Genomic DNA, 27,780 nt, shown 5'->3' with positions numbered 1-27,780 from the left:
CGTTAGCAGTCTGTACTGTTTTCCTGGCTGACATCAGCTGTGTGCAGCTTAGTTTCAGCATAAATCTGCTTCGTTTTATGTGAGATCAGAGTCTGGGAACGAGACAGAAACAGTTGATTATCAGCAGCTGAACTCGGTGTTACTGTGGATCCACTGACTGATGTCTGTAGGCAGCTTCTGCTGCCTCCATCAGTCTGTGGCTGTATGGGCTCAAATTGTGGTCATAAATATTTTGTACTTGTAAATCAGGATTTGTAGGTGGAAAAAGACTTTGTGTGTGGACTTAGCCAAGCAATACGTGTGAAACTCTGCACTCAAGTTTCAAGTTACAAGTACGTCCCTATTTTTCTTCCTTTCATCTGATTGGCCAATGTCATGTCAATCACAAATTTAACAATCCAATCAGAGAACAGGTGGGTTTGGCTATTGGAGGGGTGCTTTATGAAGCTTCAGGTCCTTGAAGGGAATAAATGCCCCTTTGCATGCCAGCCCAGCGTTTCCTTCATCACTAGGAAGGAAAACAGTCTGTGGTCTGTGTCACAGGTTTACGTGCTTAATCCAGAGGACACATAGGACACAGTGACCCACTGCACACACACTGCACACACACTGCACACACACTGCACACAATGACAGCTGCAGAGTTTGTGTCTGATGTATTAAGTATGAAACACTGTTGGGCTAAAATCTGGTCAGAATGAATCCAGGTGCAGGTGTGTCAGTTTAGGACCACTGGACTAACATCCAAGTGCTCACAATATAAAGTGTATTCTGTAGTAACATCCTGGTGTTGCAGCAACAGTCCCACATGGAAACGTCAACACTCAAACTCAAAATCTCTTTTTGTCAACAATAAAATGACAGCAGACCAATTTGAACAAAGTTGGTAAAAAGCTTCAGAAATTAGTAAAATATTAAAAAGTGTCTTGATGCTCAATCATCCAGTAAATCCCCAAAGAGTTGATTCTGTTCATCTGGACGTTTTCAGCAGCATGGATCAGTGTGAGGACAGAGAGGAGGGAGTCCCTCCCTCTAAAAGCACTCTGTGTGGGGAACATGAGAGCCAGACCAAAGCTCAGAGGTGAGATGACCATCTCTAACTGTCCATGACTCTTCTCCATGTCACAGCTCAGCACTCACATCACTGCTCCATCATTATTCACACTCATACCTCTGTGTGTGTTGTTTTAAAGCCCAGAGCTGTGGGGCGTACCAGGCTCAGCTGGACATAACCCTGAAACTAATCCAGAGCCTGGACCTGAACCCAGCTGTGTTTCCTTAAAGAGCAACGAGTCGAAGGATATTATTGAAAACTTTAACAAAATACTGTTATGTGACAAAGAGTAAGTACATTATTTTTATGAGATTCAGATTGTTCATCATGTCTTTAATTTAATATTTCCAGTTTTTCCTTCCTGTCTCATGAAGCTGTGACATTTTTTGTTTTTCTTTTAGGATCAATAAGAGGCCAGAATCTCCTGGACCTGAACCCAGCTGTGTTTCCTTAAAGAGCAACGACTCGAAGTATATTGTTGTAAACTTTAAAGGCTGTTCTTCTGCTGCTGAGAGGTAATGTGTGTCTAGATGTTGTTCCTGACTCTGTATTTTTGAATAAATCCTCATGTTTAATATCAGCTCAGCTCTTTTTCACACATTTCTATGTTGGTATGTGAAGCGGTGTGTGTTGGAGTGTTTCCACAAACACAGCAGTCAGAGTGGAAAGAGTGGATGTTTAGGAGGTGTTTGTGTAGTGAAGAGGCTGAGTGTCTGTAGGACTCCAGCTGCTCCAGCAGGTGTCTCCTTTGTGCTTTGCTTCAAACACAGTGTAGGGAGGAGCTTCCACTCAGGTGTTTCAGGTGTTGCTGGATGGAGGAGGACAAATAGTTTTTCCCTTCAGTGACACTTCAGCAGCTCAATGTTCTGGGAGATGTTTGTCTTTATGAAGGTTTATGGATTCTTGTTCTTACTTTGGTTAAACTGAGCAATACATTTTCCATCTAACATTTAAAGTAAATTTCCAGGTGAATAAAAGATCTGCAGCTGCAGCCTCTGTGATGTTTCACAGTCTGAAAGTAACAAATTCAACCAGAGTTCAAACAAAGGCTTAATATACGTGTGTGTTTGATATAATGCCAACAAGTACAAATAGGTGTTCTTACAGGTCTTAATCACAGAGGTCTGATAAGTCTGGTGACTTTCACACTCAGCAATTTTGCTGCCTTTTATTTTATATTGGCCTTTTTAAAGCCCTTCAAAGTCTCCCACATTCATACAGAGCTTTTAACACCAAACTCCTTTACAGTCCTTCTCCTCTCACAAACGATCACACGACTGATTTGTCTGCAGCAGCTGTGTTACTGCTAGTATTTTATTATGTGTGTATCTCCTCATATTGTTCCTGTGGATTAGTTTGACTCAGCTGCTCTGTTGCTGATACACGTCTCCATGAATATGATTGATCAGATGCTGCCAACACCATGTGTTTCATGTGAGCGCTCAGCTGAAACCCTGGGTTGACTTATCAAGTTAATAACAAGCTTCACGTGACTGTGAATGCTAAAGTGAATCCAGATCAAGGAGAGAGACCCTGCTAATGTTGGACTCACTTCTTAGTGTGGATCCCAGGAGGAAGTTCAACATAGCCATTCTTTGTGCTAGCTCGACCAAACCTGAGACCACAGTGCAGGATAATGATTATCATCTGTCTCTGTCAAGGACATTTAAAATCCACAAATAACAAACATAATTATATTTGATCATTAAAAATATGTTTTCACTTAAAAAAGCATGAGCACACTGGTGGATTACAGAAACATGAAAACTCGTTAACAGTAAAGTTAAGTTAGGCTTAAACAAAGTGTCAAACATACTTAAGTAGAAGGACTGATGTTTGTGTTAACCCTCAGCTAACTGCTAATATTTACATGGCTAACATTAACATGTGTGCCAGCCAGGTTCACATTTATGATGAACTATGATTAATTAACTGATGTTGAAACTGGAGCTTTACTGACCTCTGAAATTCCTCCTAAAGTGTTATTCAGTGTTGTGACAGTCAGCTGCTTCAGCTGCTGCTGGGATGGGCTGTGGCAAAGAGAACAGAGAAAATCCAAATCAGAGTTTTTCTCTGAATTAAAAGCAAGGAAACAACAATATATTCTACATGGTGAAACTGATGGTTTCTGGTGTTTGGGTATGTTTTTCTGTATTCATGCAGATAAAGTGTAAACTCAGATGAATTATACCATCAAATGTTAAAGGAAAATATCAGGATGAGTGTCTGTGAGCTGAGAAGGACGTGAAGCGAGCAGTTTATCCCAGAGCTGAAGCTGCTCTGTGTGCAGAGATGAGCTCAGATTCCTGCTGTGATTGATCAACAGTCACAGAAATGTAGACTTGTAGTTATTACTGCAGTATGGTCACAGCAGATACTGATAAACATGTATTATGAGGATGGATGATCAAGTTTCTCACTCTCTCCTTTAAATCTCAGTTTTTTCTTCTTCACATCTGTTAATTTATTAATGAATAACACTGAAAGAGTTTCTGTTATATTTCCCCTTGAACATCAGCTTATTAGGGCGGCATTAGGAAATAGCCCCCCTCCAAAGAATGAATAAATGAATGATGATAATAATGAAATGATTAAAAAGCAGAGCTCAGAGTGGTAGAATGGTCAAACATGGATCCACGGGTGGTTCAACTGCATTTGGTGACGTGACTAAAGCAAATCTTTCAAATAATCCCACCATCAACGGGATGTTGTCTCCTTTACTACGATTACTTTACTTGGTCACCGTGTGAATTTCTTTGAAATGAACCAAATTATTTTATTTGTTGGTTGTTGCATATTTAACCTCTACAGTCAGGAAAGGAGGAGATGAGGCCTCAACAATGTTGGGTTGTAGCTGTGGTTCAGGTTAGAGTGAGTGTCCATGGAATAAATGTAAGTCAGTGAACTGGAAACATGACTGTGTTCAAACTTTGTTGTCCTTTTTATAATGAGTCTAATCAAAGGTGGACAGAAGTATCTCCACTGTGACTTTTCTGTGTCACCATCAGAGCTTCTGCACAGTATGGAGAAAGATCCAGAAGCAGAGCTGGACTGCAGACAGCCAGTCAGAGCAGCTGTGTACAAAGTAAGACTGAACATCTGTCTGCTGATGGACTCATTTCTGAAAACTGGACTTCTTGTGTTGTTCAGACATTGAAGAGTTTTCTTTCTCTTTAGTCTCATTTTTTTTCTTTCTTTCAGCAGATGTTGGTCTGCAGGAGGTTTTAGATGAACATAAGATCAGTCTGAGGAGGAGATGTGAACATGTGACTGAAGGAAGTGATGAAACAGGAAGTAGAACCCTCCTCAACAGGATCTACACTGAGCTCTACATCACAGAGGGACAGAGTGAAGAGGTTCATTCCCAACATGAGGTGAGGCAGCTGGAGACAGGTTCCAAGATGGACGCCCTCCATGACGCTCCAATCAGGTGCCAGGACATCTTTAAAGCCTTACCTGACCAACAGAGACCCATCAGAGTGGTTCTGACCAACGGCGTGGCTGGTGTTGGAAAAACCTTCTCAGTGCAGAAGTTCACTCTGGACTGGGCAGAGGGCTTGGAGAACCAACATGTCAGTGTGGTGGTTCTGCTTTCATTCAGGGAGCTGAACCTGATCAGAGATGAGCAGTACAGTCTTCTGGAGCTGCTCCATGTTTTCCATCCAACATTACAGAAGGTCACATCAGAGAAGCTGGCTGTCTCTCAGCTTTTGTTCATCTTTGACGGCCTGGATGAAAGCAGACTTTCATTGGATTTCACCAACAGGAAGCTGCTGTCTGATGTCACACAGAAGTCATCAGTCAGCCAGCTGCTGACAAACCTCATTCAGGGGAATCTGCTTCCCTCGGCTCTCGTCTGGATAACTTCCCGACCCGCAGCAGCCAATCAGATCCCTCCTACATGTGTTGACAGGCTAACAGAAGTACGAGGCTTCACTGACGCCCAGAAGGAGGAGTACTTCAGGAGGAGATTCAGTGATGAAGAGCTGTCCAGCAGAATCATCTCCCACATGAAGACATCCAGGAGCCTCCACATCATGTGTAGTATCCCAGTCTTCTGCTGGATCACTGCTACAGTTCTGGAGCACATGTTGACTACAGAGCAGAGAGGAGAGCTGCCCAAGACCCTGACTGACATGTACTCACACTTCCTGCTGGTTCAGACAAAGAGGAAGAAGAACAAGTACCATGAGGGACGTGAGACGAGTCCACAGGAGCTGACGGAGGCTGACAGGAATGTTCTTCTGAAGCTGGGGAGGCTGGCGTTTGAACATCTGGAGAAAGGAAACATCATGTTCTACCAAGAAGACCTGGAGCAGTGTGGTCTGGATGTGACAGAGGCCTCGGTGTACTCAGGAGTTTGTACAGAGATCTTCAAAAGAGAGTGTGTGATCTTCCAGAAACCAGTCTACTGCTTTGTTCATCTGAGCATTCAGGAGTTTCTGGCTGCAGTCTACAAGTTCCACTGTCACACCAACAGGAAGACAAAGGTGCTGAAGATGTTTCTAAAATCAGAATCTTTCACCAAGATGATTTTCAGTCTTTTTGATAACAAAGATCTCCAATCACTTGATGTATTTTTGAGGAGAGTCATGGAGAAATCCCTCCAGAGTAAAAATGGCCACCTGGACCTGTTTGTTCGCTTCCTTCATGGCCTCTGTCTGGAGTCCAACCAGAGACTCTTAGTAGGTCTGCTGGGTCAGACAGAGATCAGTCCAGAAACCATCCAGAGAGTCATCAACAACCTGAAGGAGATGAACAGTGATGAAGTCTCTCCTGACAGAAGCATCAACATCTTCCACTGTCTGATGGAGATGAACGACCTCTCAGTACATCAGGAGATCCAAGAGTTCCTGAAGTCAGAGAACAGATCAGAGAAGGAACTCTCTGAGATCCAGTGCTCAGCTCTGGCCTTCATGCTGCAGATGTCAGAGGAGGTTCTGGATGAGTTTGACCTGCAGAAGTACAAAACATCAGAGCGGGGACGACAGAGACTGATTCCAGCTGTGAGGAACTGCAGAAATGCTGGGTGAGTCCAGATGTGATCATTAACATCACTGATCAGTGTAGGTTAGTAGTTTAATGTTGAAAATAAAATCAGATTGTAAGCACAAAGTGTTTGTGTCCGTACGCTGCAACCTTCCACACCATTCCTTTATTGTACGAACTTAGCAGCAGCTCCATGGATCCCAAATCCAAGAGTGGAGAACAGATTTGAAGTGTGTCACATCCATGCAGTCACAGCTGTTTCCACCATGTTTCCACTGATATTAATCCTGTTCAATGACACGTTTCATATCAGTGAATATGTTCTTTAGGACGTCCACTGACATGTTTAAGTGTCCTGCTGGAAATCACTCAAATCATCCATGAAATCCATGAAAAATCCTTTTAGTGTTTCTAACTTCACCCTCTGTCTTCTCTCTCTCTCCATCCTCCTCACTGCTTCTTTCACTGATAATCACACAAACATCGTATTCAGCTACAAAATAACACAATAATATCATCTGATGATCATTATTATAAGAGCAGGATCCATATTTGATATCAGAGTAACACACTGCTTGGTTATGTGCAGTCATCATCAGTGACTGTGGGTCAAACAGAAGCTCTCTGATTGGTTGCTGACCTTGGTCACCTGTCCACTCTCACCTGTTTGTGTTTGCTCTCTCTTTGCTGTCTCCATCCTCTCTCTCCTTTCTCTCCCTCTCTGTCTTTGTACGTCACTCAGGTCCAATGGAAACAGTGACATTTACAAACCAATCAAAGACAAACTGATCCATGTCAGGTTATAACAATATTCAAAGTGAATACAGGCTGCTGCTGGACACAGACAGGTAACATCATTTTGACTTGCTGTCACCTGGATCTGGACTCATAAACACTGAAGCCCTGAACAGGAATACAAATCATTTTCTGCCAACTAGCGACACACCAGCAGATAATGGCTCAGAAAGCTCAAATGAGCCAATCATTTCTGTGTTTAGTTCCCCTGAAATCAGATCTGATATCAGCAGCTCTGAGTTCATTCATCATTATTGTCCAGTGATGAGATTTCTGCTCCGTTTGGTAACAGTCAGCAGGTTTTTCCTGCGTGTGGACGTGAACAGTCGTACCTGACAGCAGGTAGCAAACAGAGATCATCTTTCCAGCTGGAACTCTTCACTGAGCTGAACTCATTCAAAATGTTCTGGAGTCAAAACAGGAAACAGTCCAAATGTGTGTCTTCACTCTGACTCTGGATCAGATCTCAGTGACAGACTGTGGACATTATGGAAGCCTAAATGTGACACCATCTTCCTCCTTCATCTGCAGATTAAAGCCAAACAAAGATTCTCATTAAAAGTCTGAAGGGGCCCGTTCTTCGTACCTCGCTAAGTAGGTTAGCTGGATTTGATTGTTGACGATTTCGCGTGATCTTGGATCGTTCGGTTCCCCGAAGCTCATCCGGGACTTGCTGTCATAGTAACAGAGCCGTAAGCGTAAACCTGCTCGGGAGCAGGTTTACTTTATGTAAACAGGATTAGATCGCGGCCACGCAGGTATGTCCGCTTCATTTATACGAAAGCAACAGCGATATTCCACCACTGTTTCACCATAAATAAATAACATCAATGTAACTAAAGATAATGCAGCACTTGATCCTTTTATTGATGTCACACAGATACATACAGGTCATTTCCTAAAAAAGGGAAATGTACTATTAACATTCTATTACATGTATGTGATTATTACAGATGTAATTCATATTTCAGAGTAGTAATTGTAAATTACTTCGTGTAATCAAGATGAGAGACCACGGCTATAAAAGCGAAGGTGGATTTGGGAAGCCTGTCGCTGCCATGTCCTGTCCGTATACGCGACCAACCCATTGCGGAAGGTGCAAGATTAATAAGGAGAGTTTTCAGAATTCAGCGTATATTGCGGGATAGACAGGATCCTTTAGCTCAGCGCGACAGTGTGCTCATTGAGAGATATCGATATTCCCGTGAGGGTATTATTTACTTAACCAACTTGTTGACGAGGGGGTGCAGGACCACCACCTGTCTTTTGTTGCTCTGCCCTTTTCTTGGTTGCTGTTATGAACAAACTAACAGAGTATTACAGGCCAGTATTACCTTGCCAAGAGACGAAAAGCAATCTAAGAGATAAATATTACCATTCTGTAGAATACTCCTGTATTCCACTTTTACTTGTTCCCATGTTCTTGTGGGTCCTGTTGTGGCTCTAATGTGAAAGGGGATATAATATAACATATTATAATATAATATAATGCCATATGATATTGGACAATATAGTGTCATATGATAGATCTACCCTACCGCCTACTGGTGTTGGCCAGAGGGGCCGATGGCGCGATATGGCAGCCTGGCTACAACCGTAGCTTTTTTTTTTTTTTTTGGCCTGTCCCGTTTGGCTCTTTTGCCATCAGAATTGTTGTCTAAAGGCAAAGAAAGATGCCCAACGGATTTACTTTACCAAACTGACCATCCCAGCCTTGCCGTAATGGTCCATTTGATTCACCTTTTATTGTTTATTTTATTTTCACTTACTGAATACGGGACAGACTTGACTGGGGGAAAGAAGGGGAGAAAGAAAGAGGGAAAGAGAAACAGCTGAGAAGAGGGACGGGGGAGAAGGGCAAAAAACAAAAACCAACAGAACGGGCAGAGAAAAAAAAATGCATATATCAATCACCTGGATCACCTGCTGAGAAAGAAAAAAGCAAGCAAGCAGAAGAGAACAAGAGTAATAGAATAAACAACATCGCAATGATATATGGGAATATGACAGTAAATACTAAATGTTAAACATTATTGTGCAGCACATAAGATCAACAGAACACAGTGTGCTTTGAGGTAGGAGCCAAAAAGGGTGTAGTTTGTGGGTGTGATCACCCGTGTGTACACCTGTAAGCATGGACGCGCTTGTTTTTTGTTTTTTTAAAAGGTTCCTTCATGTAATAATCTGCTAGAGGGTGTGGGGGGGCCACAGCCCCGTCCTCCAGGGCGTGAAGCAGGTGTGGAGGAGATCAAAACTCCAGACATCCAGAGGCTCCCAGAACACAAGAGACCAAGGAAGACCAACAGAGGGGCAGCTGCGCCACTGTCCCGGAAAGAGCTGAGGAGAGTCCCAGATGAGGGCTCACTCAGCAGCCGCGGAGCAGAAGCCAGGGGGAGTTGCAGTGACGCGCCCGTGAGCTCCGCCGGCAGCCAGCTGCGCCTGAGTGACCGAGCCCCAGGCCGAGAGGCCGGGGGCACCCCGCCTCCGAAGTGGCCTGAGCGAGCCCCAGGCTCCAGGCCCCGATAAGCGGCCACCAAGGAGTGAGCCGGTGTGTACCTGGACGCCCATCCCCGGACACAAAGAACCACCAACGCACCGATGTCTGAGGGGGTCCGCCACTGGCAGGGGAAGTGGTGGTAGGGGGAGATAGGCCTCCAAACCTTGGAGGGCCTGAGATGTCCCCAGAGAGGTGGCGCCTGACACCCAACCTGACATATAGACACAGACATACAGGCACACACAGATACAAACATCCATTCCCACCCTCATGCTCTCATATGCACTTACTCCACACTCAACCAACGTGGAGACAGACATAAAGAGACGTTGTACACACGATCACACTCCCCAAGCGTACTCTACAAACCGGGTCTAGGTGCCCCCGCCCCTGGAGGGGGGAACTGCACCCAGACCCAGGTGGTGTTTCCCTTTTCCCTGCGGTGGGGGGAGGCAGACCGCCCCGACTCCGCAGCAGCAGGAAGGCTCCACACTCCAGACCGCAGTCGGACGGCCAACTCCTCCTCCTAGTCCTAGCCCCCCTGCTCCAGCAGGTCGCAGAGAACGGGGGTGAGAGAAGACTCCGAACCTCCCTCCACCCGCTCATTGTAATGTTGATGCAATTGTGTTCTAAGGTGCATTTAAAACCCAGGAGGGCTTGGAGCTACCTGCCAGAGAGCAGCAGGTAAGCGCATGGTCCCTCCTGCTAGCCCTCAATGTCTACATGTATTTAAAATTGAGAGGTGGGCAACGATGCCAGGGGTGGGGTGTACACCCTGATGGTACTTTGGACTCCGTGTATCGTGCCCACCCCCAAGATCCTATATGTATGTGTAATGAGAGTGTGAGTAATGTGAATGTCTAAGTTGTGGGATAAAATTGAGGCAGAGGCAGCCAGAAGGGGACAGAGGGGGGGGTAGCCTCCTCTGCACCCTGGTGACATACCCCTACTCCAAGGCCCTGCATGTGTGGGTGGTTGTGGTGGAGCGGGAAGAGGGAGGCAGCTGGAGATGGGGAGGGAAGGAAGGGAGGGGCAAGTGACCCCTCCCTGGGGCCAGCTCCCCCACTGACCCCAGTAGGCACCCCCATACTCCGCGACCCGCCAGGGAAAGGGGGCCCAGGCCCATCCAGACCGGGCCCAGTGCAGCAGCGCCGCCCGGCCCCACAGAGCCCGGGACAGTCCACCCAACCCCACCACAGAGAAAACTGCACCCACCCCACCATCCACTCATCTTCCAGACTACATAAGACAATAAACACCCAGGCTGAGATCTTCCTCCACCTCTCCTGTATCTCCCCCTCCTGCAGAGGCAGCTCCTGAGGAGAGGAAAGCTCCTGCAAGATGTGACAATCTCCCCCACCAGTTGAAGAGCCCCCCAGGTGGCTCGACGCACCGGCGGCACCCTGCTCCAGGGCTGGGCCCCCATGCACCCACCCGCCCACAACCCCGGCAACACACCAACCAGGACCCAAGCCCCCGAGGCCCGGTCCGGGTCCCAGCCCAGAGACGGAGCGCCCCCAGAACCTCACGCCCATCCCGGACCCACCCAGGGGCAGCCAGGCTACCAGGTCAGTAACCCACGTCCGTCAGCACAGACCCTCCCCTAGCCCCGCTGCACGCAGCCGCGAGGAAACAGTCACCGGAGAGCCAACAGAGCCCCTAACCGGACATGACCGCTACCCCGGGTTGAACCCCCCAAGGAAGATGCCTCCGGGGAACCCCCCGACGCCCTAAGCCTGTCCCTACCCCCACACCAATCACAACAGTGAAGGCGGGACCAAACTATGACCCCCCCACCCCCACTAGGTGATGGAGCTGATCAAAGGAGCCCAGAGCAATTGATCTGATGTGGTGGCAGAGGCTGTATCAAGACTAATGTAATCTAATAGATAATTTCTATATTGGTTAGAATTAAGATTATTTTTATTTTTCCAGTTCATGAGGACTGTTTTCTTGGCTATGCATAGGGCAGTGAAAACCATATGGGCGATATTCTTTTCTGAAGTGACATTATCTAAGCTGCCCAACAAACACACTAAGGGGGAAGTTCGAATGTTACATTTCAGACACTTCGATAAGTCTTCACATATCTCGCGCCAAAACTTCTGAACTGGTGGACAGAACCAAAGAGCGTGGATATAATTGTCCGGTGAATTGGTTTGGCAGTGTGAGCAGTTGTTGGTAGACGTAAAGCCCATCTTGAACATCCGATGACCTGTATAGTGCACTCTATGTAATATTTTGTATTGAATTAATTGAAGACTGGGATTTCTAATTAGATGAAAGGTTTTTAAGCAAATCTGAGACCAGAAGTTTAGGTCTAAGTTAACTGATAAATCCGCTTCCCATTTTGCAATAGGAAGTGATATTGATTCATCTGTTTTAGAAAGCATTCTGTATATTTTGGATAGTAATTTGGGGGGTTTAAGAGTAAGAAATTGAACCACACTTGGTGGTGTTTGTAGTTCAACTTGACCCGGTTTAAATTTCTTTTTTACTATGGATTTAATTTGTTGATATTCTAAAAATCTTTTCTTGTTGATCCCATATTGTGTAACTAGTCCGTCAAATGAAATAAATTCTGTTCCTTCTAGTATATGTTCTAAATATTTGATTCCTTTATCACTCCAATCTGAAAAGTTTATCATATTATTGTTTTGTAATATGTCAGGGTTGTTCCAGATAGGTGTACGTTTGCATGGGATTAATGAAGACGCCGTCAATTTTAGAAACTCCCACCATGCTGTCAGAGAAGAGCTGATGTTGATGCTTTTAAAGCATTCATGTCGTTGGATGTTTGAGCTGATAAATGGTAGGTCTGAGATCTCTAGATTATTGCAGAGTGCTTGTTCTACATCTAGCCAAGGTTCATCTAAGAGGGTGTGTTTTAGCCATCCTGAGATAAACTGAAGCCTGTTGGCTAAGAAGTAGTGCTGAAAGTTAGGCAGTTCTAGTCCTCCTTTATCCTTGGTCTTTTGTAGTGTTTTTAAGCTTATACGTGGGGGTTTATTTTTCCAAAGGAATTTGGACATACATGAATCTAGAGATCTGAACCAATCTTGTGGCGGTTTAGTTGGGATCATTGAGAATAAATAATTTATTTTTGGTAAGACCATCATTTTTATAGCGGCAACCCTTCCCATGAGTGATATGGGTAGACATTTCCATCTAGCCAGATCATCTTCTACCTTCTTTAAAAGTGGGATATGGTTTAATTTAGTTAGATCTGCAAGCTTGGGAGAAACATTAATACCTAAATATTTTATATTTCCTGATTGCAGTGGTGTAGAAGAGGAATTATGGAAGGAGCAATTAATCGGTAGGACTGTAGATTTTGACCAGTTAATTGAGTAATCTGATATTCTTGCAAAAGAGTTTATCAATTCAATCACCCCAGAGATATTGGTTTGTGAATTTTGGAGAAAGAGTAACACATCATCCGCATAAAGGCTGATTTTATGTTCCACGTTCTTGCATTTTATGCCCTTAATTACTGAATTCTGTCTAATTGCTGCTGCTAGTGGTTCAATAAAAATTGCAAATAGTGAAGGGGAGAGTGGGCATCCCTGCCTGGTGCCCCTCAAGAGACAGAAGCTGGAGGATGTCTGGTCATTTGTTCTAACACAAGCTGTTGGGGAATTATATAATATTTTTAACCAGTTTATGAAAGAGGATCCAAAACCAAATTTGTGTAAAGTTGCAAATAGAAATTTCCAGTTAACTCTGTCAAATGCTTTTTCTGCGTCTAAAGAGAATATTGTAGTTTCTAGGTTTTTACTGTATGAGTAGTCTATCAAATTAAGTAATCTACGTGTATTTGTTGATGAGTGCCTACCTTTTATGAAACCAGTTTGGTCAGGATGAATTAAGAGGGGGGTTATTTTCTCCAGTCTCTTTGAGAGAGCTTTGCAGATTATTTTAAGGTCTACATTTATAAGGGATATTGGACGATAGCTTGAGGGATATACAGGGTCTTTGCCTGGTTTTAGCAGGAGATTAATGTTTGCAGAATTCATATTTGATGGAAGTCTGCCCTTTTCTTTAATTTCCAACAACGTTCTGTAGAAAACTGGTGCTAGAATCGACCAGAATTCTTTGTAGAATTCTGCAGGAAAGCCATCTGGACCTGGAGCCTTATTATTGTGCATACTTATCAGGGCTTCCTGGAGTTCACCTGGTGTCAGTGGTGAATCCAGTGCCATTGCTTGAGTGTCCAATAATTTTGGAAGAGTTATGTTGTCCAAAAACTGATCAATTTCTTTTTTAGATGGGTTTATTTGTGGTGAATACAATGTTTTATAGAAATCCCTGAAAATGTTGTTTATTTGTATCGGATCATATATTGTGTTCCCAGATGAATCTTGAACAGCACATATAGTTGTTTTTTCTTTATTTATTTTTAGCTGGTTTGCTAGAAATTGACCGGATTTATTACCATGTTCATAATTTTGTAGGCGTAGTCTTTGTACTAAGAATTTTGTTTTTTTATCAATTATCTCATTTAATTCTAGTTTTGTTTTGCGTATTTTGTTCAATGTTTCCTGATCTTGGTGGGACGCGTAGGCTTCTTCTAGTGATTTGATGTTTTTTTCTAATTCCTGAATATTTTTGTTTTCTTTTTTCTTTTTATGTGATGAGAAAGAAATTATTTTACCTCTCATCACAGCTTTCCCTGCTTCCCATAGAACAGAAGCTGATGTTCTGGGAGTGTCATTATAGTCTAAATATGAAGTCCACTCTTTTTTAAAATATTTAATAAAGTCTTCATCTTTAAGTAGTGATATATTAAATCTCCAGTTTTTTCTTGGCGTAGTATTATTCTTGTGCATTAGTGTTAAAGATACAGGACCATGATCGCTGACAGCTATAGGGTGAATCTCAGTGTCTGAAATGTCGTTCAGCAGTGAGCTGCTGACCAAAAAATAATCCAGACGAGAGTAGGAGTGATGGACATGTGAGAAAAAAGTATATTCCTTACTGGTGGGGTGAATGGAGCGCCATGCATCGCAAAGACCAAAGTCGCTCATATACTGTTTGATTATATTTGTGGACTGCCAATTACGCTGAGTTCCCGCTGTATTGAGCCTATCCATGTCTTCATTTAGTCCAAGGTTGAGGTCACCTCCAAGAACAAGTGTGCCATCTAAGTGTTCAGAGAGTGCACTGAAAAAACCGTGAAAGAATGAGGGATCATCAACATTTGGACCATATACACTTGCAATACATAGCTTTTTATCACGTATAGATAGTTTAATGATTAAGAATCTGCCCTCTGGATCTATAACTGTATCGAGTACTGTGAAATTAATATTTTTATGTATTAAAATTGCTGCTCCCCTTTGTCTAGAATTATAACAAGCTGAGAACACATTAGGAAACTCAGGTGTTTTAAGTTCATTCGAACCTCTAAGAGGTCTGTGGGTCTCTTGTAATAGGACAACATCTGCCTGTAGTTTTTTGAGTTGGTTAAATATTTTTAACCTCTTTTCTCTGGAGCCAGCTCCATTTATATTCCATGTAATGAACCTCAGTGTACCCATAGATGTTTGGCTACAACCGTAGCTGCCTCCACCAGTGTGTGAATGTGGGAGTGAATGAATAGTGGTATCGTAAAGCGCTTTGGGTGCCTTGGAAAGCGCTATATAAACCCAATCCATTATTATTATTATTATTATTAAATTACCTACGAGTTTGATTTGTCAGCAACTTTCTGCCAGCCCTCTCTCCTTGCTTTTGCAGCCTTTGCAGTGTTCTCTTGCGTTTTAATTAAACTCTGAAACTCCTGAAATCCCTCACTCATGAGTTCTTGCTCTGCTGCCGGAAAATACCGAGCACGCCCCTTCGACATTTTCGCCGACCAATCAGCGGGTTGCCGATCAATGTTTCTACTATCGATGCGTAGCCCCTTTTACGACACCCAGTGATGTCACATTACTGCGTCCAGCTGTACTAATCGTCAACAGCAGGTGTGTTCGGGGAACCAGATTAGCGAGCTCACGGTTAGCGCGATGGTTTGGTCTTGGATGTGTCATTTGATCTTGGATGTAGTAAGCGACGTACGAAGAACGGGCCCCAGGTCTGAGAGAGACTCAATCGTTGTGTCATGTCAAACACAGTGAGAGGAGCTGAAGCACAGATGTGAAGAGCAGATTCATCAGATTATGACCTCACTCTGTTTTGTTTTCATATACATTCAGTCTGTGTTTATAACGCAGATTTTCTGCTTTTATAATAACACATTTTATATTTTCTATCATCACAGACTGACTTGGTGTCGACTCTCAGAGTCTCACTGTGAAGTTGTGGCCTCAGCTCTGAAGTCCAACCCCTCCCATCTGACAGAGCTGGACATGAGTTGGAACAACCAGCAGGATTCAGATGTGAAGCTTCTGTGTGCTGGACTGGAGAGTCCAATCTGTCGACTGGAGACTCTGAGGTGAGTTCACTGACTGCAGCTGTTGTTTTTGTTTTCTATATTTCAGGTCTTTGATTGATGTTTGAAACTTTCTTTAGTTCCTACATGTTCAGGATGTTTCTGAAGACAAATGTGAAGAAGTTTGAGTGCTTTCAGAAATGTTGTCTTTCCAAACGACTGAACAACAGTTTTTCCTTTTGGCTCCAAACAGAAGTGACAGATTTGAGCAGGGTTCATTTAAAGGCTGACAGAAGTGGAGTGGTGACGGGGAGATGTTTGACAGGACAGTGTTTCAGCCTCCACAGGTTCATGTTGTGCTCCATCAGTCAGTGAAGATGAAGTCAGTGCTGATGAGGCTGTAGAGTGTGTGAGGGATGTGAATGAGGATGATGAAGATCTGATGATAGCAGATAAAAACAGGCTGCAGAGACTTTGAGCCATACAGGGCACACAGTGTGTGAACAGAACAGCTGAAATCATTATGGAGGCCTCACTGGGATATGGAAGCATCACAGTACAGCTTCAGTGAAGCATTAAAGTCTCTGATATGAGATGAGAAATGAAGCAGCCAGAGCTTTTTCATGAGTGGAAATCCACTGTGACTATGAGCTGCTGCTACAGCTTCCAGATTACCCAGCAGCTCATCCTGCTCAACATTTTCTCACCAACTTTAATGGAAGTGTGATGTTTTCAGCTGGAGTGATGGTCAGGGTGGCCTCCCTCTCCTCTTCTTCTCCTCTTCCTCTTTCATTTGTAAAGCCACTTCTGCTGCTTTCATTCATTTGGAAGTCCTGTAGCTGAGTTTGGGAGAGACTAACAGCCTCGGCAGCAGAGGGGAGAAAGGCTGTAACACCACCACTTTACTCTGTTCTACCTGTCACATCATTTTATCAGGAAACAAATATGCTCATGTTTTTACTATGTTTGTCTTGAAGATGTAAGAAGATCACATGGTGCTTTTTATTATTGTGTTGGTTTGTTTCCTGTCTCTTGGATGGAGCCCAGCTGTGCGTGGCCCCTGGGCCTGTGGTCAGAGTGTGTGCTGGATAATCCGGCCCAGGATGAGGCCAAACTGACATGGGATGAAATGTCTGTCACATAATTGAGCTTAGTGTAGTTTCATTTCTGCACAATTTAAAAACAACCAAAACTTTGTTCTGTCTTTTCTATGTTATACTGTAGACTTTCTTTGATACTGTGTCCAAAAGGAGCAGCTTTTACTTTGAAGAGGAGGCGTCTCTGTTTCCTCTTCAGGTTGGATGATGGAAGCAAATGAGTGTGTGATGTTCTTTCAGTGTTGCACTTTGTAGACGCTCCCTGAGCACTGGTCTCACAGCCAGCTGCACATAGAGACCAGTGTTGTTAGTCCAGGTCAGAAGATGACTTGTTGGAATGAAAATGAGCTTGTAGTTTGTCTGCTTTAATAATGTGACTGGAAAAAGGTCTTGGACTTCAAATATGTCCATTTCTTTCACACTTCACCTTTAAAAGTGAAGCCTTGTGGTTCCTGGAAGGAAAAACACGACTTTTTCAAGTCTTTGTCCTGTTTTTATGAGAAATGTACGACTTTAATGTGAAACATTCAGAGTTTTTTCTCTTGTTGTGTTTGTTTGAAGCTGCTTCCTGTTGGCTTCAGCTGTTTGGAGTTTCCATTTTCTAAACTTCTACATTCTGAACCTTCTTCAGCTCTGAACAGATGATGAAACACTGAATGATTTCAAGCTCACACTTTGTCTAATAAACTTATATCTTTCATTCTTTATACAGATTGAGGGGCTGTGGTTTGTCAGAGATCAGCTGTGATTATCTGGCAGCAGCACTGAAGTCCAACCCCTCCCATCTGAGACAGCTGGAGCTGAGCTACAACAACAAGCTGCAGGATTCAGGAGTGAAGCATCTGTGTGGTTTCCTGGAGAGTCCAGGATGTGGACTTGAAACTATGAGGTCAGTCAGCATGTTTTAGTTGTGCTGAGATGAATATGATGTGAAAGTTGTGCTGACACTAAACTGCAGATATTAGGCTGATATTTTACTGATCCACACTGAGGATCTTCATGGTAAAGTCTGTTTTCTTCTTCTCTGGTTTAGTCCATTGACTGCAGCAGAACAATGTTCACATTTCAAACCTTCAAAGAAGAAGAAAAATCCTCCACTGGATAATTCACTGTGAAACTCTCAAACTCTTCATTTCACTTTAAAGTCTTTCTGACACTGAAATCCAAAGCAAAATGTGCGTTTGCTTTACAGACAGCAGTCCAACACAAACATACACACGTCATCCAAAACACAGTCCAACATACAAATCTCCTCCACTGCCAGCATGAATGATGGGAAAGAGAAGGAGGAACACTCTGACATTCAGGGTTAGAATGAGTTTCATGAAGCAGACTGTGAAGATCAAAGCTGCATTAGAAAGCTTACATGAATGAATGAGTGGACAGAAGTGGACAGAGATCATCTGAAGCACTTCAAAGGCTTTAAATCAGCACATTTCTCTTTATTCTTTATCAACTCTGTTAGTTTCTCTCAGTTTTCTGTGGAATGAAGCTAACAGCAGGCTAATAAGATGCTGACCAATAAGTTTCTATTAAAGGTTGTAATTTGTATATGAAAAACTGAAGACAGAGACAGAGAAGCACTCTCACTGTCACGGCTGGCGGCGTGAGCCATGTGGTGTGGAGGAAAAGGAGGACCCAAAATGCAGGCAGCCGACTGATGATATGAGTGATGTTTATTTACAAAGGTGGCAGTGGCAAAAACAGCCAACGAAGCGTGAGTAATTACAAACGGAAACCTAAACTGGGAGAAACTAAAGAGCAAACCTGAAATCTTAATGAAACGGGGAGCAGAGCAGAGAGACGCAGACTAAGGAACAGGAACACCATAGAACGCAGAGATACACGGATGAATGCACACGAGCCGACAAGGAACACAGACCGACACCCACTAAATATACACACACAAGGTAATCGAGTAATCGCACACAGGAGGGAAGAACAGCTGATCTGAATACACATGATGACTGGAGGACACAAGCTGAATACAATGACAACAGACACAGACCTTCAGAATAGAACAGGAAATCTAGAACACGAGCCTTCCAAGTAAAGCAGGAAACACACAGACTGATTTACAACACAACACGGGGACATGAACAGAGCACCAAGGACAGACACAGGTAGGGCTGAATATACATCAAACTTCAGGTTCAACCCTAAACTAGTAAAAAATCAGAATAAACACAAGGCACAAAAATGAACTTCAAGGAAACACAAAACGCTGGGTCAAAATGACCCAGGACCATGACACTCTCACATCCACCTACAGCCAATTAGAAGCACCAATGAACCTAAGCAGCATTTCATTGGACTGTGGGAGAACATCCAACCTCCACAGAAAGGCCAACAAGCTTCAACCTAAAACCTTCTTGCTTTAAGGCACTAGTGCGAACCACTTTTCCCCATTTCAGCCCAAATCCTGCATCTTCCTGTTTCTGACTCCAGGCCAGCTCCACTAACACTTTCTCATCAGACACTGCCACCTAGTGGAGGAAGTCTTAGTTCCATTTGAAGCTTCAGATTACAGTTAGTTCCTTTACAAAGAGGTGGAGGTGGTGGGGCCACAGCACCATCATCACTGAGTGCCATAGGACACTTAACCTTTGTTTCCATATGCTGGGAACGTCCTGTTGTTCCAAGGAGGACTGGAAAATGTGTGAAAATCTCCCAGTCAGTTCCTCACAGCACATTTCAATCATTTCCCTCCCACAGCATCAGGACCAGGGCTTTTTCTCTCTTTGGTCCCACTAAGAGATTTCCACACAAACACCTCATCAGTGGGACTCTCAGAGCTACCAGCCCTTTGCTACAATCACAAAGCTCTTCATTGAAATCAATGATATCAAAGCTGGAATCAAATGAGTCCAAGTCTTCTGCTGATTCAGCATCACATTCATCTTTGCTCCTTGTTCTGCATCCCCACCATGGACTTCATTCCTTTCCAAGCCAGCCTTGAGTGTCCTTTATTCAGCTCATCCTCTGCTTTACTTTTACACCTGATTTTAGCTGCTTTATCTCTCTTTCAACAAGTTTCTGTGCCTCAATCTTTTTCTTCTCTCCCTCATAACAAGACAGCTTCTTCTGCCTGAGAACATGTTGGAGTGATTTACTAATCCAGGGCTGCTTATTGGGGAAAATACTTCCTGTTTCCAAAGTAATCCCCATTTTTCCCAGAAAGAAATGTAAGTAGAAATCGATGATCTAAGTGAGAACATGAGCCTTTAAAAAGTCCCAGTGGGTGCAGTCAAAGCAGTCCCTCAGTCCCAGTATAGAGTCTTTGGTCCAGACTGGAACAACTGTGTGCCCAGATTGAGCTCTCTTCAGTCCTGTGACCTGACAGACCCAGAGGGGCCATCACATCACATTTAGAAGCTCCCCTAATGGAGCCACAACACATGTCCAATACTTAGTCTGTCTTGTTGGACCAACTGGAAGAAATGATTCAAGGACTTAGTCACAGAACAGAGATTCAGATCTCCAAAATCCAACTAGCTGCATCAGGACATATAGTCTGAAACTCTGCACAGTTTCCTGTTTGAAGCTGCTTCCTGTTGGCTTCAGCTGTTTGGAGTTTCCATTTTCTAAACTTCTACATTCTGAACCTTCTTCAGCTCTGAACAGATGATGAAACACTGAATGATTTCAAGCTCACACTTTGTCTAATAAACTTACATCTTTCATTCTTTATACAGATTGATGGGCTGTGGTTTGTCAAAGATCAGCTGTGATTATCTGGCAGCAGCACTGAAGTCCAACCCCTCCCATCTGAGAGAGCTGGAGCTGTACGGAAACAACCTGAAGGATCCAGATGTGAAGCAGCTGTCTGATCTTCAGCAGAGTCCAGACTACAGACTGGAGACTCTGGAGTAAGTAGAGTGATGGAGTGAGTGGGTGGTGCTGTCAGCAGTATTGTACTAAACACAGTCAGTATGAAACAAAGATCCAGTGTTTTCTGTAAAGCTGCAGCTTCTCAGTGAAGCTGTGAGAGGAGAATGGTGACAGGCTTCAGGATTGGACACAAACACTTCCTGTTTCTGACCTTTATGGTCACCATAGTAACGGCTGACACGCTCTGATCAAACACTGTCAACAGCCAATCAGCTCTCTGAACAAAGCAGCACGCAGACCAATGACTGCATTCATTTCCAAGTTTAAAGCAGTGAAGAACACAGTCTGTAGGTGAGGAAGAATTTAGTGAGAGCAGATGTTTGGATGGAATTCCTCCAGTTAACAGCTGGAACCGTCCATCTGGATTGTTGGGCTTGTTGTTGGGGTTCCTACAGAGCTCAGAGTGGACACACCAAGGTACTTCTAATGAATGAAAGTCCAAACTCAAACTAGGAGGGAAAAACATTTTCATCAACTTCAATAAAAATCCAAAGATTAGAAAAAGTGAAGCAACAATGAGTCCTAGTACAGTCCCAGCACTGAAGTCCCTGCTGCTCTTTATACTGGATGTGCTGCATCACTGACTGACAGCTGATGAAGAGTCTCTGGAAACACTCGTTTATCTCCTCTGCTCTTCCTTCTTCTCTCTGCAGGTGGAGGTGATGATGGTAAACAGGACGGTGTGTGTGCTGAGAGAGGAGGAGCTGTGTCCTGATGATCCAGAGAGGTTGAAGCAGCAGCAGCTTGTGTGTAGAGACGCTCTGACTGGGCCATGTTACTGGGAGGTGGAGAGGAGAGCTTCATCCAGCAGTGACTGACAGAGGAATGAGAAGAAGTGCAGATGACTGTCAGTGCTGCAGAGTGAACTGCTCTGAGAACAGCTCCACTGTCAGACACAATGTAGAGTCCAGCATCATCCCTGTGTGTCCCTCTGGATCTGACAGAGGATCATCAGTGTATCTGGACTGCTCTGCTGCTGCTCTGTCCTTCTACAGTCTCTGCACAGTCTCTGTCTGACTCTGGCTTCAGACCCTCCTGGATCAAACTCACCTGGAAAGACTTTCAAACATCACTCAATAGATTTGAATACAGAATATATTTGATATATACTGTAGATGTACTGTAGAGTTGCAGTTTGTCACTTGTAAATACAGTCTGTGAGCAGCTGTGAGCTGAAAGATCTTTCTAGAAACACGAAATGTTTTCACTCTTCTGTTGCTTTTTCATATATTTCCACAACATTAATATTGATCCCACCTGTCTCACCTGTTTCATGCTTTTATACATAATAACAGGACACGTGTGATCTGAGCGCTGCTGTGGTTGCTGTGCTGCACGTCTTCATTTAGATAACAGAGACATCTAGTGGTTCAGAGGGAGAACTGCAGGAGGTGGAGCTGTGTTTTAGCATGGAAAACTTTTTATCTTTTAGGCGCAGATACAAATATGACAAGTATCAGTGTGAGATACAAAAGGTCACATCAGTCAGCAGAGGGAACAGTGATCACACAGCAATGTAAGAATAGAAACATAACAGTGAATCTGGACATGTATACAGATGGAAGCAAACAAACAGGATGTAACACTACATTAAAGCCTCAAATGGGAAGAAAACAAACCCAAAGGAAAACATATTTGATCTCAGGAATCCAAATCAGATGCTTTAGAGCAGGGGTCGGCAACCCTGGGCACGCATGTCACAGCTGACACGTGAAGGGTTAACTGATGGCACGACCATAGCTGGACTGGCCATCGGGCATACTGATGGTGATTTTTTATTTTCTTGTAACGGTATAAACAGTGAAAAGTGGTGGATTGGCCGGATGCTGGTCGATGTGTAGAAATAAGTCAGTGGTGGTGGCTTCTGATTTTCTAACACTGGAAAATAACTCAAAATGTTAGAAATATTCCAGTGTTAGAAAATCAGCACTGCTCAGTGTTAGCCATTGTTAATCTTCAAAACTGACTAGGTTACTTTTAAACATATAACACTGTCAAAAGTGTTAATTTAACACTCAACAGTGTTGTATTTAACACTCAGAGGTGTGGACCCATATAGACACTCTCTAGTGTTAATTTAACACTGGAGATTTTGCTGTGTAGTTATACAAGTATAACACACAGTGAAATGTAGCCTGACACGCTCCTCAACATGTGCAAAAATGGGGGGGGGGGGGGGGGGGGGTGTAGAGGAAGAACATTATATATATATATATATATATAGTATATACACTGGGTGAATGTGCAGTAGTAGCAGCAAGCAGGTGAATTCTGTACATTAATATGAATAGACCTCTGACTATTTTAGAGGATAGACAATATAAACATATTTAAAATTAAAGGACTTTGGAATGTACATTGTGCCTTCGTTTAGAGTGTCTGGAAGAGAGTCCTGTCTCAGTCAATTATAGATGATGTGAGAGGGCGGGTGTGTGTGTTTAGGGCCCGGATGGCTTGGGGATAGAAGCTCCTCTTGAGTCTCTCTGTCCTTGCCCGGATGATGCGGAACCTTCTACCAGATTGCAGAAGTTGGAACAGTTTGTTGCCAGGATGGGACGGGTCCTTCAGTATCTGCGCTTATTTTGGCCAAAACGCCAGAATCTCAGGTTAAACCTCCCAAAATTTCAACAACCACCAAACAGCTAAAACAGTAAATGAGAGCAGGAACACGGATTCTGCACAAAGACGTAAACACAAAGCGCGGAGCCGCCGACGCATCAGAATCAGTGAGATGTGACTTTCTCCCCTGACTGCACGGACACGAGCTACAAGCCGACAGCTCGCTGATTCTGATGTTTTGGCGGGTCCGCGCTTTGTGTTTACGCCCTTTTTGCGCTGATTCTGAAGCTGCAGGTTTGATCTCTCTCCAAACAATATTGAGTAAACCAGCAGCAAAAGAAGATCCAAACTACGCTTCACATAAACATCGTCATGAATTCCCTCTGATTGTTTTGCTGCCACCAGGATAAAATCACACTTCATGCAAAGCTCTCTCTCTCTCTCTCTCTCTCTCTCTCTGTACTTCAAGAACAGTTTCCTGTTTTCTGCATTATTCGCTTGCTTGTTACGCACAAGTCTACCGTTCTTACAGCCTGTCGGCCGCTATTTTTTTCTTTTACTTACTTCTGAAAACAAAGCCTCGTTTCTGCCGTTCAATACTGAACAAATTTAAACTTTTTAAAATGATGCAAAATTGCAAAACGCTCAGCTGTGTCTGTAATCAAACCTCTGTAACTTTGCTCTGCTTCAAGTCAGCAGCATCAGGTAATGTTCATATGTTCATTAATGGATTTCTTTCGTTTTTGATGTACTGCAGAATATTTGTATAACATCCCATGCCAGGAAAACCTTCATGTTTTTCTGTTTGATCCTCAGCTACTTTGACACAAAGGCATCTGCTGTGACGCTCACACCTTTGATAAAGTCTCACAAGTGTCAGATTTCTTTTTATAGATATAAAAATATAGAAATGTACTGATGCATGACCTGAATTATAATATTTCTGACTGTCTCAGGCAAAATTTCCCGATTCACATTGAATCAAATTGAATCAAATCGATTCTAGACATGAGTGACGATGCCAGCCCTAATATGCATGTTTTAATAAAAGAGATAATGTTGGTGTTTCAGTCATGTAGTAACTGTTAGCTTTAACTGTACAAGGCTTGTTAGACATAATGAAACACATCGTGCAGATTTCTGGATGTTAGACTATAATTGTTATTATGATTATTAATCTTGAGTCTAAAAAGTCAGTCAAGTATATCCAGGATATCTTTCTGTTAACTGGATTCACTGACCCTAACACTGGGACCAGGATAAGCGGTCGCATGGAGCTGGTTACCAGCTGGTTACCAGCTGACAATCTTATTATTTAATTAATTTAATTAAGTTATTTAATTTTTCTAATTTTTCCTCTACATTTCCCCTGAAATGAAGGGATTGTGTTAAACATGCTTTAGTTCCTCACATTTTTCTGCATCTCTTTGTTCAACCTCCTGAATTATAGCTGAAAGTCTGCACTTCAAACACATCTGAGTTGTTGCATTTAAAATTGATTTTAGTGTATGTACAGAACCAAAATCAGTAATGAAGTTCTCTCTGTCCAGATATTTATGGACCTAACTGTATAATCTATACAGCACGTAAAAAATGCTGTAAATAAAGAAGTCTGTGAAAATGTGGCGCTTCCAGGTCAATTTAAACTGAAGTGATATAATCTTCTCCCCACAGTTTGAGTTTGTATTGTCTCAGCTGCAGACAGACTATGATATTAATATTATTAGTTATTAATATTATTAGTTATAAAGGACACCTTCCTGCCTTTAGTCTTATTCATGATGATTATTAGTCGTCTTCTAATGTCCACAAGTCTGTATGATGTGTTTCATAGTTTCTAACAAGCCTTTTAAACTTAAGTTACTGCATTGCTGAAACACCAACATCTGCTTATTGAACAAAACAAAAACAACCAAAAGACCACACATCTGATTTTATTTTTATTTTAATAGACTTCCAAAGATTATACCAGATAACTGGCCTCAGAATATAATTGAATAAACATGTTTAAAAACGATAACCTAATCCTGTCTTGACAGGCTGAGCTCTTCAGTATCCACCAACAGCATCGTCATGCTGAGTCAGACGTTTCTGCTCCTGCTGGAAATACTCTTCCTCTTTCCACATTGTACCAAATGTTTTTAAATGTTAGTTTCAATTTAAAATTAAAGATTAAAAAAGTGTAACACATGATGCAAATGTAAACAAAAGCCCCTCTGCAGTATCAAGTCTGCATGGCACAGTGACACACTTTAGGTGATCTCCATCCTTGGGAAAAGTGCTGTCAGCTATTTCCCAGTCCCCTGGCGTCTGTGCTGTTCACAGAATCACAATTCCATCGCTGAACTTCTGCACCGTCGATTAGAGCTTGGCACGCTCCCTTCATCCTTCTGCTTCTGTTCCAACGCCGCTGAAGAATTAGGGCAGAGCACATCGTACACCCTAGTTGTCTTCCTCAACATCAACGTTGAATCTCTTTCACTCCTTCTGGTTGTTTGCTGTTCAAAGTCTCCTCTCGACGATCTTCTGGAAGCTCAGTAGCACAGCTCACTGTGGGATGTCTGCTGTGCTGAAGGTGATCTCTGCTCCTCTATGATCCTCCTGAAGCCTCTCTCCAGGCCTCAGCTTCCATCTTGTGGATGATCTCCTTCAGTCACTCCTTCTCAGGGCACGTCACAACATCTGCAAGTTAAAATATTGACACTCCTCTTTTGCCACACGGCTCTCGCCATGTGTCAACTCCACACAATGAGACATGCACAAGAATGTTGCACATTGTCTCTGAAAAATTCTCCAGGGTTTCTCTTGGAGCAGCTCCACTCCAAACCTGTAACCCTGTGTCAAAGAAACATTAGTCAGTGGTTAAATGTTAAGATTGTTCAACTCCCAGCTCCACCCGGAGCCTGTATCCTTGCCTGTAGACAAAACCCCGTAAGTTAAAACAAACTTCACATTTGCAAACAACTGTAGCTCATAAGAGTAATAAAGTATTCAGCATCACAGAGACAAGTATCATTGCAGGTTTATTCTAAATCATTAAACTCCTGCTTTTTGCCATAATTTGCTCCAAATCATCGATCATCTCAACTTCATCCCACATTGTAATCAGTGACTTTCCTTAAGTTCGTCACTCACTTGTTTCATCACTATGAGCTCAATAGTGGTCAGATAATGAGCCCATTTTAACTATTCTATAACCCTGCACATCTGCTCAGTTGTCACTTGTCTGTCTGTGCTGAATCCTTTACAAGCACATTAGAGAAACATTAGCAGTAGCATCCTAGGTCAGGCCTGGGTCACCAGACTCCAGAGGTGCTGTAAAAGGTCATAAAGTTAACACTCTGCTGTAAAAGAAGTAACACTGGCTTCAACACAGTATGTCTCTCACACTGTATTCACATCTCCACTGTAATATTCACATTCCTCAACAACACAGTGTAATTTCATCACCAACATACAGCCTGTCAACACAGTTTCCTTCACACAAAAACTCAGTAATCCTGTGGTAGAAAAACATTATTAAGTTGTGTCCTGCTGTAAATCACGTGATCAAATCACATGATTAACCCTCTGCTGTAGAAAAGTAATGTAAATGTTAGCGCTGCGCAGGTGTGTACACACTTTCTCACAGTGACGTCTGCATTGTGAGTAATACAGGATCATGAATAACACACTGCTGTTAAATTCACAGACACACAGAAAAATTACAGCTAAAAGCTTAAATTTGCAGAGTTCACACAGTCATGTGACCCAAAGTTTCCTCCTCTGGTCTCCTGCTGCTCCTGCAACAAAAGACACACACAGATACATCCACCCCTTTGTCACATCTGGGTGGGGGTTAACCTTTGCATAGTGGTGTTAAGTCAGTCAACTCTTGTCAGCTTTCAGCAGTCCAGTCAGTTCCCCATTTTTACTCATTTTTTATTCATTTATTCATTCAGTGCTGATAGTGGAATCTATCGTCGCATTTCGTTTCCACCCTCAGCAATATGACGCCATTTCAAAAAAAGAAAAAGAATTTAGACTGGATCACCGCTGAATCCTTTCAGACAGGGACTCGCTTCCTAATCGTCCCAATAAGTGGCTTTCTCCTGAACCCATTTTAATTTTGGAGAAACTCACTTTGCAACCGTTCCCAACAACATGTTGTGTAGTTCTTCCTGTTCAAATGTTCAGATGTGCTTTAAATGACAGAGATTTAGCAACAAACTTTCAGTGCACTGTGAAAGTAACAGAATAAAAAGGAAAAAAGAAAGAAAGGCCTTGTTAAGTCATGACACGTGTTCTTCATCCCAGGAGGGGAAATCATACCAAACCTAACTGGCAGGTTCAACTTTGCAACAAAAGACAAATCATCAGCCAGATTAATCTCAAACATTCATCCACACACCTCACACCACACAACACAACCCTGTTGTCTCATCACATAACGAGTTTCTTCTCATGTAACCAAATGTGTGCCATGTTAAAACTTCTTCACACATCAGAAATTCAACAATCAGCTCACTCATTCAAGACCCCTCAT

At 43.0% G+C, this 27,780-nt stretch overlaps 2 protein-coding genes across 2 annotated transcripts in view; both read left to right on the top strand.

Annotated features, from left to right (window-relative positions):
- The window catches only part of LOC147336711 (NACHT, LRR and PYD domains-containing protein 12-like), a 202,206-nt gene that overhangs the window by 138,073 nt on the left and 36,353 nt on the right, over positions 1 to 27,780 (top strand). The window lies entirely within an intron of this gene.
- Positions 638 to 22,847, top strand: LOC147336712 (protein NLRC3-like). The gene is made up of 9 exons (XM_086285624.1): positions 638 to 1,081; positions 1,194 to 1,343; positions 1,456 to 1,569; positions 4,063 to 4,139; positions 4,256 to 6,083; positions 15,598 to 15,771; positions 17,518 to 17,694; positions 20,501 to 20,674; positions 21,350 to 22,847. The coding sequence occupies exons 1-9, from the start codon at positions 930 to 932 to the stop codon at positions 21,357 to 21,359; spliced, it is 2,856 nt and encodes a 951-aa protein (XP_086141750.1). The 5' UTR covers positions 638 to 929; the 3' UTR covers positions 21,360 to 22,847.

Source organism: Aulonocara sp. 'chitande type north' Nkhata Bay, linkage group LG3 (assembly GCF_057382095.1).
Source record: "Aulonocara sp. 'chitande type north' Nkhata Bay isolate Kocher_YH1m ecotype deep benthic linkage group LG3, A_spYH_male_GT1.1, whole genome shotgun sequence".
Classification (NCBI taxonomy): domain Eukaryota; kingdom Metazoa; phylum Chordata; class Actinopteri; order Cichliformes; family Cichlidae; genus Aulonocara; species Aulonocara sp. 'chitande type north' Nkhata Bay.
The sequence above is the reverse complement of the archived record's forward strand: the minus strand, read 5'-3'. Positions and strand labels throughout refer to the sequence as shown.